Raw genomic sequence first — 13401 nt, 5'->3', positions numbered from 1 at the left:
AAATGTGAAGTGACTTAACAGAGGTAAAAATTGTTTGGAAACCACAAAGCCCTCTACCATTTATCACAGAACTTGGAAAAAGTACGGTGCAGCCAAAGTTTGTTCATGAGGTAGCAAAATGGGTAGACTTAAAATTCTAAGGGAAGGGGTGGCTGTGGGCATCCGAAGACAGAGGCACCCACAGACCTTGAGATGCAGAGGCCTGGGCTGGGGGACAGAAGCAGAGCTCACGCTTGGGCATGTGTCACTCAGCAGCACAAGTGAAATGGGTTGGTGGTGGCAATTTATTGAGAGAGAATTTTCTAGGCCATAAAAACCACATCTGGAGCTCATGAATCCCGTAACAGTAACACAAGCGAAAAGACAGTGCCCAGCGGGATGGAGAAGAGCTGGCTGACAGTCAGCAGGCTTCCGGGGCGCAGCTGTGGGTCTGAGTGAAGCCGGTACTCTTCCCACAGGTACAGGTCGGGCGAGAGCAGGTGGCGGGCTGCAGGACCTAGCAGCTGTGGGAGAGGCTGTGTGTTTCTCAATTTATCCACGCACCTCAGTCTCCACAGCCAGGCTGGCACCACTCAACCCACACAAAATTCATCTTCATTGTAATTTAATCACTGGAGCCATTATCCTGCCAGAGCCTCCCATGAATGTTAAACAATAAAAAAATCGGGCCAATTGCATGTCACTAACACTGCCTCAAGTTTCAACCACAGTGATATCCGAATGTGAGTGGGCTTTTCTTTAAGAAAGGCAGCCAATTTAGGTTAAGCCAGTGAATAATCCTCAGAATAGAAATGTTCACTTGGGCTTCAGTTTATAAGGTAGAAAGAGAACTAGATGTGACAGTGGCCATTCAGATGTGGTCCGGTTGTGTCTGTGTCCAACTGACCATATCATGGAACCAACTCAGAGCTTTGTGTGCTTATTTAGGTTTTAACAGCTGAAAGCTGGAGTTTTGGAAAAGACCACAATATCCCCATAAGGCAGCCTCCCCGATTTTTTCCCTAAAGGAGAGGATCACAATTCTCCTAGCAAGACAAACACTCCTTTCTGGTGTGGGTCAAGCCCAGCTCCTGCGGAGTTGCAGCAACCTCAGCCCTGGGTTGAAATCAGCTCTCCCTGGGTGGTTACAGGGCAGCCTAGGTCTTGTGGGTGATGAGACCGTCATGCCGGCAACTGATTTTCAATGTGGTTACGGTTCTAATCTTTGATTGTTTCTTAGAGAGCAATAAAGCCATTCTGGCAAGCTAAGTTAATAACCATTTTGTTCTGTTTTTTAAAGACACAGAGAGAAATGTCAGGCAGGCACTCCGTGACTACTTACATAACACACGGGATTTTCGCTTCAGCTGTTCGGTTGAAGAAGAGAATGAGGGCCTCTTTCTGCTGCTGTTTCTGTCGAGAGAGAAGCCACAAGTGTAAAGATCCACTCTGAGGAGTTGGGGCAAGTTGACCTTATGGTAGTGCTCTGAGCTATGATGATTTGAGTACCGGTCAGAATCGGGGGACCTGGGCACTGACACTGACTCACCTGCTCTCTTTGGCCATGCAGAAGAGCGGCTCGGGCTCTGGTTTTGTCCCCAGAGTCAGCATTCTAGCTATCTCTGTCATTCTCTGAGAACAGTGCTAAGAATCTAATGAGAGATGTGACATTCAGGCTTATTTGTTTTTGTCTTTTTATCCAACTCATGACCTCGTGCTTGCCATGCCTTGTGCTTGCCTGGGCTAAATCCCCAACTATTTTTGCTTTTTGGAAACAGAGTTTTGCTGTACAGTCCACGCTGGCCTTTACTTTAGTGGGTTGCTCAGGCTGTAATCCTCCTGCCTCAGTCTTCCCCAAATGCTGGGATTACAAGCAAGCTCCAAAACCCCCAGCTCTTTGGAAAGGCATTTTGGGTCGAGTTTCACCTCACACACCAAACCCACGTGATCCCCTGAAATGTGGCTTGACTACGCACAACTATTTACTGCAGTCTGCCGATGATCCCCCATGTGATTGGTTTCCTGCTTTCTTTGTGGTCCGGTTGTGTCTGTGTCCAACTGATCAAGTTCATCTCTTTTCAAAACATACTACATCCATTCCATCTGCCTCAACTACTTTATTCCAATGTCATTTCCCAACCACTACTCAAGCACTCTGGGCTTCTCCCACATAAGGGGATTCACTGCACTAGGAAATTATGTTTTCTCTAGAGTTTACATCTAAATTAACCCTGAAAAGAAGGCTAACACAGGAGATCTCAACCAGGGTCCAAGTACTAGGAGACAACGTTTCTGGTCACTCTGATCCCCCACGTTCTCTTCTGACCATCACTGGCAGGAGACTGCTATGGTCTGAGTCTGCCCCTTCAAACTCCACCATTGAAACTTCCTCTCCAGTGAGTTAGGTCAGGAGGACTCATGAATGGGATTAGTGCCTGTGTAAACAGGCCTTTCTGCCATGCCAGAACTGAGTAAGAAGATGGCTTTCCACGAGGGGCCTCTCAGAGGACACCAAATCTGCCAGCACCTTGATCTCAGACTTTGTAGCCTCCAGCACTGTGAGCAATACTGTTCTATTGTTTACAGATTCCCAGGCCTATAAATTAAGTTTACAAACTCAGATATTTTGTTACAGCAGCATGAATGGACTAAGATAGGTTGTTGCCCACCTTCTCCCACTACTAAGCATGGTTTATAGTTGTTACACGTTCATTGTACCCCAATGTCCCCTCAAAGACACACGCAGGCATAGGTGAGGACTTTTGTCAGTGGCTGGACCAGGTGTGTGATGCAGATACGGGTGTGACACTGGGATCCCGGGAGAGGATGATGGAAGGGTCTCCCTGGCATGGGGAGCATCATCGCTAGGCTTGCAGCGTAGATGGAATATAAGCGGACAGAAAGAAGGCAGCTGCCACTGCCACCTGCTATTTCCTGCTTGCCTGCCATGGACTGTCCCTCCTCTGTGATGCCCTCTGCCACACCGCACCGCCTTGGGGTCAGCCATCTATAGACTGAAACCTCTACAAACTGTGAGTCAAATAAACCTTTCCTTCTTTAATGCTGGCTGTCGGGTATTTTGTCTCAGCAATGAGAAAAGTAACTAACACAGAGCTGCGGCATCCTTCTGGGGCCTGAGCCCCTTGAGATCACTGAACAACACAGGAAGAGAAAGTGATGCAAAGAGAAAGTGATGTAATAATGCTACGGCCCTAAACTTGTCACTCCTGGGTTCTGCAGAGCTGAGGAAAGCGGCCACAGCAGAGGCACCTGATGCTCCTGGCATCACGGATGTGAAAAGCAGCATCTTGGCTTTGAACAGTTCTCTCTCCTGGGACTTCACAGGAGAGAAGAAAGGTCCCGAGGCCGGCAGCAGTGTGCAGTGGTGCAGCCTGGGTGGCAGTGGATCCTTAGCCCAACGTAACAGCTCCACCGTCCTGGGCCCTGGCATGAGGGCTGCTCCAGGGCTCTGTTCTACCTTCTCTCTGGACCGCAGGCCCAGCTCTCAGACTCCATGAAGCCACCCTCAGACCCGTAAGGGTGCAGGGGCAGTTGAGGCCCTCTGACCTGGGAGGCCCTCAGGAGGTGCAGCACAGAAGCAGAGCAGGCTCACACCTGGGCCCTCCCACAGCATGTCTGCTCAGTCAGGCCGCCCAGCTACCCTCTGTCCACCACATCCTGCTGTCCTGGGACGCTCCCCAGCCCCACCAGCACACATTCACAGTATACAGTGGGAGAGGACAAAGCAGACAGATGGAAAAATGATAGAAGCTTCCAGAACCCCTGCCCCAACATGAAGCATTTAGAGTAGCCCCATCTAGAGTAGAGTCACAAACTCTTTTATAACCTGGTCGCAACAGTACACATGGACAATATGGCATTATGTACTGAAAGCCTCTTTATAAAAATGTCCCCAAAGAGTGTGATCTGGCAACTAACTCCTTAAAATTTAACTATAGTAAAATCAGATATACACGAATTCATACATATATTATTTTTTCAGCATAGTATTATTCAGAATAGTAAGTGACTGAAAATAAAGGTTTCTAGAGCAAGATATACTAATGTACACCTCTAATCTCAGCATTGAGGAGGCTGAGGCAGGAGGATTGCAAGTTCAAGGCCAACCTGGACTATACAGCAAGACTCTGTCTCAAAAAAATAAAACCTAAATAAATAAATAAAAATAAAAAACAACACCAATAAAAACTCTTTAAAAGTACAACTAAAAATGATTGGTAAAATTATAATATTGCCATGTGAATAAACACTATGCAGTTTTTATTATGTTTTAAAAAGAACACTTAAGCCCCGTATGGTGTTGGATATCTATCATCCCAGCATTCAGGAGGCTAAGGCAGGAGAACTGTGATGAGTTTGAGGCCAGCCTAATTACATAATGAGTAGTCTCAAAAAAATAGTAAATTAAATTAAAAAAATAAAAACAATACTTAATAATATGGAAAATCAGGCCAGGGATATAGCTCAGCAGCACAGTGCCTACCAGACAAACACAAGATCCTGAATTTGATTCCTAGTACCTAAAAAAAAAAAAAAGGGAAAAATTTCCATGGCACAATTCTGTAATCTATTTTCTTCCCTAATTAACATATTATACGACCTCAATTATGCTTTTAAAATATATAGTTTATTATATACATAAATGCTTTATATATAAACATCTATTTTGATATAGGTATACACATTTTATAAAAATATTTATATACATGTATGTATAAATACATACACACACAGTGATGTAGGGATTGAACACAGGATCTCTGTACTGAGTTACATGTGATCTCTTCTATTTTTATTTATTTATTTGTTTATTTAGTTGGTACCAGGGATCAAACTCACCACCTCGCGCTTGCCAGGCAGGCACTTACGCCACTGAGCTAAATCTCCAGCCCTTCTATTTTTTTTTTTAAGATAGGCTCTCATTAAGTTGCTTAATTGCCCGGGTATGGATCAAACTTGTAATCATCCTGCTTCAGCCTCCCAGAGTGCTAGGATTACACCACCATGCCTAATTTGTATAATTTATATAAATATGTTTTAAAGTAAAACATACATACATTAAGTACTACAGGAAAATATCAAACGTGATGTGCTGAAATTATGTGGTACAGAAGATTTTTTACAAGCTATACAGCAGTCATTTCTTGTGGTATAGACATCTATTGTATTAATAATTACTGTTTTGCAGTGCTGGGTATCAGATGTATGGCCTTCTGATGTGTTTTAGTGCGTGATAAACCAATAATTTTATCTTTAAAAAAAACCCTTCCCTAAACTAGGCAGATATAATATTACCCATAAATGATGTCACTTCTTTTATCAGCTATGGCCAAGAAATTTTAAATAACCTGCATTCTTTGTTCCTGCCTCCTAGACTTTTTTATTAAATTACATCCATTGGCGTCATCAAATTTACTTTTCAAGGTTGGAAATTTGAATGAATTATCAAATGACAAGGTGAACTGATACTGTCACCAGGAAGTCTGCATGGGTTTGTTCCATTTTTCTGCTTCTGGTCTTGCTGATTAAAAAATGGCTTTAGACAAAAGATGATTACAGTCTGCTTTCCTTAGCCTGAGAAAGGACCGCTATTATTTCAGCTGAAAAACGAGTAAAAGCCTTCATTGAAACATTATATTTATAAACAGGGTACTATGATTGAAAGCTTTTTTCCAAATTGTTTTCCTCCTGGTGGAAAGGTGTGAAGAGACGAAGAAAGAATCAGCTCTAGAAGGGCAGGTCAGCAGCGCGTGGCAAGGCCACCATGGTGTAAGAACTGCAGGAAAACGGGAAGTTAAACAGCAAATATGAAAACTGGGGAGCCAGGTGCTTTCTGTGGAGCACCCTTATCTGACTAAAACCATAAAAATATGGTTCTGCATTTTTACTCTTTTAACTTGGTATTTCATGGCTGGTCAGGGGTTAAAAGAGTCATCAAGGGTCCTGTAGTCCAACCCCCACAGACTCCCCACTTGCTAAGAGTCAGATCTGCAGCTTAGGAAAGTTTGCATGGCCCAGGGCATGAGGTTTTGATGGCCCCAACTTATTTTCTGTTTGGAGTCCCCACTCCAAAAAGAATTTCCATTAAAGAATACACAAGGGCATCAAGTTTTCAAGGACTTATTATCTGAAAGAACTTAGTACCTGGCCCCAGGAATGCACCACTCAAAGTCTACCTTTCAGGCACAAATGCTTAATTCGCATAAGACTCCAGGAAAGCAAGCAGCAACTCTCAAGTTCTGGACTGAGATGAGCCTTGAGCTCTTTCCCAGCTGGATTCCTGAAGAACTATTGCATCTTAGACTTTATTTTCATAAGCTGCAAAAGAGTGGAGGCTCCAGGGTGTTTATATCATACAGCACACAGGACTCTGGCAAGTGGCACTACCCTTATGCACTTTTCCAGCTCTTGGGCAGGTTGCAGCTCCCCTTCCCAGGTACAGAAAATATCAAAATATCAAAATATTTAAGAGATTTGTACGGCTAAAGTTACAAAAACAGCCAACATTCCTAATTTTCATGGTTTATCTAAAATCAAACCCTCTGGCTGCATCTGAAATCATTTTTGGCAAAAAAAAAAAATCACTCACCTAACTTGAAAAACTTTACAAGACAGCAGAAGTTTTTAAAATGCTTCCAGGCCTGACCGCACTAACCGATGCTTCTGTTTCTGTCCTACTCTTTCTTCTTGGCTGTGCTGTACACTTCAGTCATCTCCTAACCAGTTACCGTCATTTTCCTTCTCAACTCAAAGGCCCATAGAGTCTTTTCAGCCAGTACAGTGCCTGCTCTCTAACCGGCTCAAAAGGTAGGCAAGATGCAGGAGGGGGTAAAACAGAGACGTACCTCCATCTCTCACACATAGGAAACAGTCTACAAGCAAAAAAACAGTCTTTTATAACTATTCAGACTTTTCCATCTAAAACACTGCACATCTAAGTTTCCTCCATCGATAGTGTATCTGATATCCCTATTCACTGGTTTTCTTGGCTGATGGTAATCAAAAGTCAGAGCCATTAAAGGTTAAAGAAAGGTTATAAGGAAAAACTTAAAATTGAGAAAAATTCCCACCAATTTTTTTTGCTGTTTTGATTTTTGTTTGTTTTCAGAGGCCAACATGTCCTCCATGTCAGTCAAGCAGTCTACTACTGCACGTACTTCCAGCCCCCACTTATTAAGTTTTTACTTCTAAAAATCAGAAAAGGATAATCAAGATGGGTTTTAGTGGCACAGCACCCTGGTTCAGCTGAAACACAAGTCTCAAGCTCTGTTTTATATTCCACATCACTGTTGCTGAATTTTGAAACCTGCATGAAAGAAATTATGCCTGCTTATTACCTTGTAATCATCATCTATAAATGATACAGTTATATGCATATAGATAGATAAATAGATAAATTAAACATGGCATAAGAATTTATCAATTCATCCTCTATCTTATCCCATTTCTTCAAAGCTGCATGGTAAAAGAACATTAAAAACATCAGTTTGTCTTGTCATTCGTACTTATTTTGGCATCTCCCAGAGGGTGACATCTCATTCGTATCTGTTCCTTTAAATGGGGTAATACCAAGACCCCATAATGCTTTGTGGTATTATCATTGTTATTTTCTTGCCAATGAAAATGACGAGATTTTGTTTTAAGAGGACAGAAACGGAACTGGTACATATTATAGCATTTGGTATAGTATGACATGAAAGACAAAATAAAAGTGTTCTGAAAAGATAAACCCACCACAGGAAAGAGCCCTAAGTTACCGGGGTAAGACACTTGCTCCTAGCCCCATCTCTGCCACAGAGTAGCCATTGGATCCTAGATAAACTTTAATTTCTGTGACCCTCAGTTTCCCTCTCATACGATGGGAGTATCAACCTCCCCTACCAATCATAAACAGCTGTAATAAGGATTCAAAAGATTAAGAGTCAGAAAACTCTTTGTCATATAAAAGCTCGTTTGTAATTTTGACTAACACAAATGACATGGTGAGGTTAGAGGGTTAACATACACCTTGAATAATATAGGACTAACTGTCTAACAATTCGTATGAGGGCATTAGTAACCCCCACTATTTGCTTTCTTTGCTTTGCCCTTTTATCTTTGAAATTCCCCAAACCTTAGTCTTGAAAACTTCACTTATTTTATGGCCTATAGATTATAGCTTAGATGCTTAGCTAGCAGTTAGCCTTTAAACAGCAAGTGAACTTTGGTCAAATCTCCAAAAAGCTTCCTCCTCTTCCTTAATTGACTATAAAAACTACAAAAAGAGAAACAAAAGAGTTTTATCTCAAAGTGACCAAACTGCCTGGACCCCACATCCTGTGTAAATTAACCAGATGTGTGAGAAGGTCTTGTAACATTCCAAAGCAATGACAGTGCTGCAAAAAGTGACCACACACATGGGTATATAAGGAAACCCAACAAAGGATCTGAGGTCACAGTGTCAACCATCTGAATTAGCTGCTGCTGACTACTGAAACTCCAAATAAATCTCACTTGTTTCTTGACCTTGGTTTCCCATTACACTATTACCATCCTGAAGCTTTCTTGAAATATCCTATTTCCACTTTCTCAGAAGAATTCATAATATATATTATCATCTTGCTCTTTCTCTGGGGTCATTTTTCCTGATGATCCACAAACAACAACTTAAATAAGTATAAAACTACACATTAATGAGAGAATTTCAAACCAGATTTGACTAGGTGAGAAATAAACTAAGCTGGTGGAAGTGGAGAAGGTAACAGAAAAGCAGGTTGGGGTCACTGCACAGAGTGTCTTGCAGGAAAGAATAACCATGAACGTGACTGTGCCCAAACCTGCCCCTGCCCCACACTCACAGTTTTGTCCTTGGTCATTTCCTTGGCTGCAGCATCCAGGCTGGCTCTGGCCTTGGCACTGATCCGTCCCGGGGCAACCACCACCATCTTGCGCTGTTTGGCTGGCAGCTGGGAAAGGACGTCAGATTTGAGGCGTCGCAGCATGACAGCTTCCTCCAGCAGCAGCTTCAGCTCCCCCAGGTTGGAGGAGCCTGAGTAGTCCCAGCCCCACTGCAGCTGAAGAGGAGCAAAACAGGCCATGAGCTGTAGGCAAGATTCCACCCATCACCACCCGGCTTCATTAAGAAGTACGAGCAACTTCAAAAGGAGAAATGTCCCAGAGTGGACAAATGAGGAAAAGGAAGAGAAAAGCCAGGCTCAAAATGAAGAAAAACCACATGTCATGACATTATACAACCTTTATAGCTGTAGCTGCAAAAAAGTCAAGGGATTTGGGGCTTGTTTTATTAAAAAAAAAAATGGCTTGTCTGATCATTCCTCTATACACAATACAGAAATACATTTCCTGCAGAACCCAGTGCATGGTGTAATAAATAATGTCAGTGATGTCTTTATTTGCTGCGATTTAGAAGGATTTGAAACTGTTGTTGCTCAGTATGGTTTCCGGCAAACAATGAAGTATGCTGTAGGAAAAGCAACAGCAGAGCTGTGCTTCCGATAGTGCCTGGGGCTGCAGGGATCTCTGAGCAGCAGCCTCTGCCACTCTGGCTGAAATGAGGTTTCTCAAGGGCTTAGGGCTGAGGCAGTTCCTCATGAAGGAGGCTTAAAGCTCTGTTCCCTGTCACACAGCTGAAGACGCTAGCGTGGCTGGGGGTGTAGCTCTGTGGCGGAGCACTTGGGGCTCTGGGTCTGACATGCAGCTCTGCCCTATGCTTCACCGACAACTTTGCTGGAAACAGGGCTGGTGAGCGAGGTCTTGCGGAGCACCAGCGAGCCAGTGGGTGTGACTGCTGCTTCGGACCACACGCTCATTCCCTCCCCTCTTCCCTACCATCTTTGCTTTCTAAGGTGAGGGTGGAGATGAGCATGCAAAGTGAAGGAGGTAAAGGGGAGGTGAGGATGCCTCAGTTTCTGGAGTCAGAGACCAGGAAGGGGCACCTGATGCTGGCAATACAAGGAGTACCCTGGGGAGTAACAGCAATGAATTCCACCTTTAGCTTCTTCCATCACTAGCCAAAGACCCAGCAGCAGGGCGAGGCACGGGTAGGGGACAACGGGAGGAGAGAAGTACCCGTTTGGCATCACAGTAGCGAAGTCCGAAGGCGTGGAACTGAGGGAAGAAGGTCGGCTTGACGGCGATGATCTGTGTGTAGAGCTCTGCAGGCCGGGACATGGCTGGCGTGCCTGACAGCAAGATCGCCCTCTTGGCCCCCTAGAACACAAGCAGCCCTGCTCTAAACAGGTGTGGAAAACCGTCTCCGTGAGAGAGAAGCTAGCGGGGCCCAGGGCCAGAAAAATTACCCCAGAATCCAGCAGGACCACCTTTTGCTCCTTGGGCACTGTCACTGCTGGCAGTTTCACGCTGATGGTTCTCGGAAACGAGGGCAGATCTAATTCCAACACTGGAGCCAGCCTCACTCAGCACTCTGTGTGACTGGCATCCTGGCATCTCTAGGCAAGGTTACTATGACAGAGAAAAGGGACTTTCATCTTTCCTTGCTGCCATCATTGCACGGAACACTAACTACCCTGAACTCTCCTTTCTGTCTCCCTCACTCCACCTCAAGGTTCTCCAGATCAAGGACTGGGCTGTGTTCCACCACAGCACTTTGTAGATGCCACAAAGTACTCAACAAATATTCACTATGTGCTGAGAAAAGCTCCACAGGAAGCCAGTTTCTGTCACAGGGAACATGGAGCGGACTCAAAGACTCCACCACTGGAACAGGAAGTAGGGGAAACGGCAACAGTGTGAACTTCCTGCAGAATGCATTTCCAACACTGAAGATGAATTTACTATAAGAGCTCTGTAAAACCAGGAGGAAGTGCCAGAGATTGCCCAGGTACAAGCCCCATTTAATTTTTTTTTTTTTTTTTTTTTTTTTTTTTTTTTGTCTTTTTGAGGCAGGGTCTCTCTATGCAGTTCAGGCTGGCCTGGAGCTCACTTTGTAGCCCAGGCTGGTCTCAAACTCGCAGCGATCCTCCTGCCTCAGCCTCCCGAGTGCTGGGATTACAGGCATGAGCCACCACGCCCGGCAAACCCCCTTTAATTTTCTCTAAGGAAAAACATGGTGTCTTTTTTCCTTCATCATCATAACTTCATCATCATAATTTCATCAAGGGTCAAGGTGAAGGATCCCTGAGGCAAGCATATGTTGCAGTTAATTAAGACGTTCAGCAGTGGAACTTGGATCCATTATTCTAAATTCAGCCCAGGCCTATAGCAGCCTGATAAATGGGTTCAGGATAGGTATAAATAGGTGGTCAATTCCAGAGACAAACTCCAAGTTCTTCACTACCCCAACACTAATCTGACCCAAAGAGATCAGATCCAAATACCTTACCTCTGAGTAGGACAGAAAGAAGATGACGCTAAGGAAGAAGACACTTCTTGGAACAAATTACGGAGGGAAATTCACTCTAGCTCTGGGAAGAGACCCTACGCTATCTACAGACAGCTCGTTAACCACTGTAACCTTGAGTCAATGACAATAATGCAAGGCAAGTGCAAGGGGTGGAAATTAGGTTTTCAAATGGATACATTGCCTCATAAAAATATAAATAAAGATGTAACAGTGAGAAGAAAGATGATTCCATGTAAATACCCAATATATACAATGCTAAAAAATGTGCTTCTGCCCTCTCAGTCACTGCCAATACCTAATTCCATTATGATGGGAGGACTAAGAATGTCCTCAGTTATAATTTTCTACAGTTCAATTACCCAGGCCTCCTAAGGTAGATTTCTTCCCTAAGTAGCAGACCCCAATACTTGCCTTTTATAGTCTGATTCTGTAATGAACTTGAGGAAATAAACCAGAACGCCAGACCCAGGGACTTCTGCAGCCTCATCACACGGGGAGGAAATCAGAACCCACCGGCTGACACTCCCTCCCCTCTGGCCTGTGAAACGCAAAAAGCCAGCGCTCACACATGCACAGAGACTGGGTCTGCTGCTCCTCACTTCTACATCATGGGAAAGATGGCCCCTGCAGTGATGTACGGAGGAGTTACAATTCAGCCACAGATCCATCAAAGGTGAACGGAGGTTAGAGATCGGTTACAGATCCATCAAAGGGGAACGGAGGACATATATTTTGATGGCTTTAGCAAGACTCCATCTCAAAAAACAACAACAATAACAAAAATGCTTTCAGCGTGAAGGCTTGACCTCAATCCCCAACACTGCCAAATAGAAAAAGGAAAAAATGTGAGCTTTTTCGTCAATGTCTCATCTCAACCCTCCTTAGAGACATGAAAATAATCAGAGTAACAGCTTCTTATCAAGAAAAGATGGTGGGATGCTGGAGGTCTTTTGCCTTTCAAAGTTTAATTTTGCTCTTATACTGATTTGACAGCAACAAAAGCCAATGTACACAAACCAAATAAACTGGGCAAAAACCTCAACCACACTCTGACAATCAAGAGTGATGCAAATCCTCAGAGCTGGTATCATGGCGGGCAGAGGCCCATGACTGCAAGAACGCTCTGCCCACCGGGACTGGCAGTGTGAAAACTGACTCAGCAGTTAGGATAAGCATGCGAGGTACACATCAAAGGCTGATGTTCACTTAGAGAACTGTTTATAACTGTGAAAAGGGAAAATGACCCAGGGCCTGACACTGAAGGCTAAATAACAGGATGTGTTTACACAGCAGAACGCTCCACAGTCATTAAAAACGATGCTCCTGGCCAGCTGTAATGACACACATCTGTAATTCCAGGACTCCGGAGACTAAGTCAGGAGGACTGAGAGTTTGGGGTCAGCCTAAGATACACAGCAAGACCCTATTTCAAAAATACAAAGCAACAAAAATCCTAGGTAAATAATACAGTAAGGGAAGAAAGATGTCACATTTGACCTTTCCCAGGGGATAATGACAGTAGTCTCTCAGCCGACTCTCTTTACTAACTGCTGTCACCAATTACAAACCCACATTTGCTAGACATTACCTGACCCTGCTCTCTTGGACTGTATGATTAAATCCAATTCCCTCATGAAGCACATTTGCTAAAAATATCTTGTGATATTAATTATCAAAATACAGTTCTAAGAAACATGTACATTAGGGAACAATCAAGTGGTGTTAAATCGGTCTCTGTGTGGCTTTTCAAGTATGTATTTTACTTTCTCTCAACTATCTTCCTAATACAAAAGCATTGAAATCTATTTACTTATTGTTTTAGTTACTTTTCTCTTATTGCTGAGACAAAATACCTGACACTCAACGTTAGAGGGGGAAACATTCATTTAGCTCACAGTTTGTAGAGATTTCAGCCTATAATCAGCAGTTCCAGGCAGAGTGGCATGGCAGACAGGCCTGAGAAATAGTTCACGACAGGCACAAGGTGACCAAGCAAAAAGGGAGCCTCAACAGCATTCTTCCGCCTTTTTATCTCACTC

The 13401-nt window shown here is 43.8% G+C and overlaps 1 protein-coding gene across 1 annotated transcript in view; it reads right to left on the bottom strand.

The window, feature by feature from the left end:
• Window positions 1-13401, bottom strand: part of Smarcal1 (SWI/SNF related, matrix associated, actin dependent regulator of chromatin, subfamily a like 1) — a 49712-nt gene that overhangs the window by 10563 nt on the left and 25748 nt on the right. The window contains exons 10-12 of the mRNA XM_013160147.3: window positions 10069-10209; window positions 8838-9053; window positions 1322-1392 (exon numbers count right to left, since the gene is read on the bottom strand). Coding sequence (XP_013015601.1) covers window positions 1322-1392; window positions 8838-9053; window positions 10069-10209 — 428 coding nt within the window. The remainder of the gene's footprint in view (window positions 1-1321; window positions 1393-8837; window positions 9054-10068; window positions 10210-13401) is intronic.

Source organism: Cavia porcellus, unplaced genomic scaffold, assembly GCF_034190915.1.
Source record: "Cavia porcellus strain 051 isolate PalLab524CR breed Dunkin Hartley unplaced genomic scaffold, mCavPor4.1 scaffold_26, whole genome shotgun sequence".
Classification (NCBI taxonomy): Eukaryota; Metazoa; Chordata; class Mammalia; order Rodentia; family Caviidae; genus Cavia; species Cavia porcellus.
This window is presented reverse-complemented; position numbering and strand designations above follow the sequence as displayed.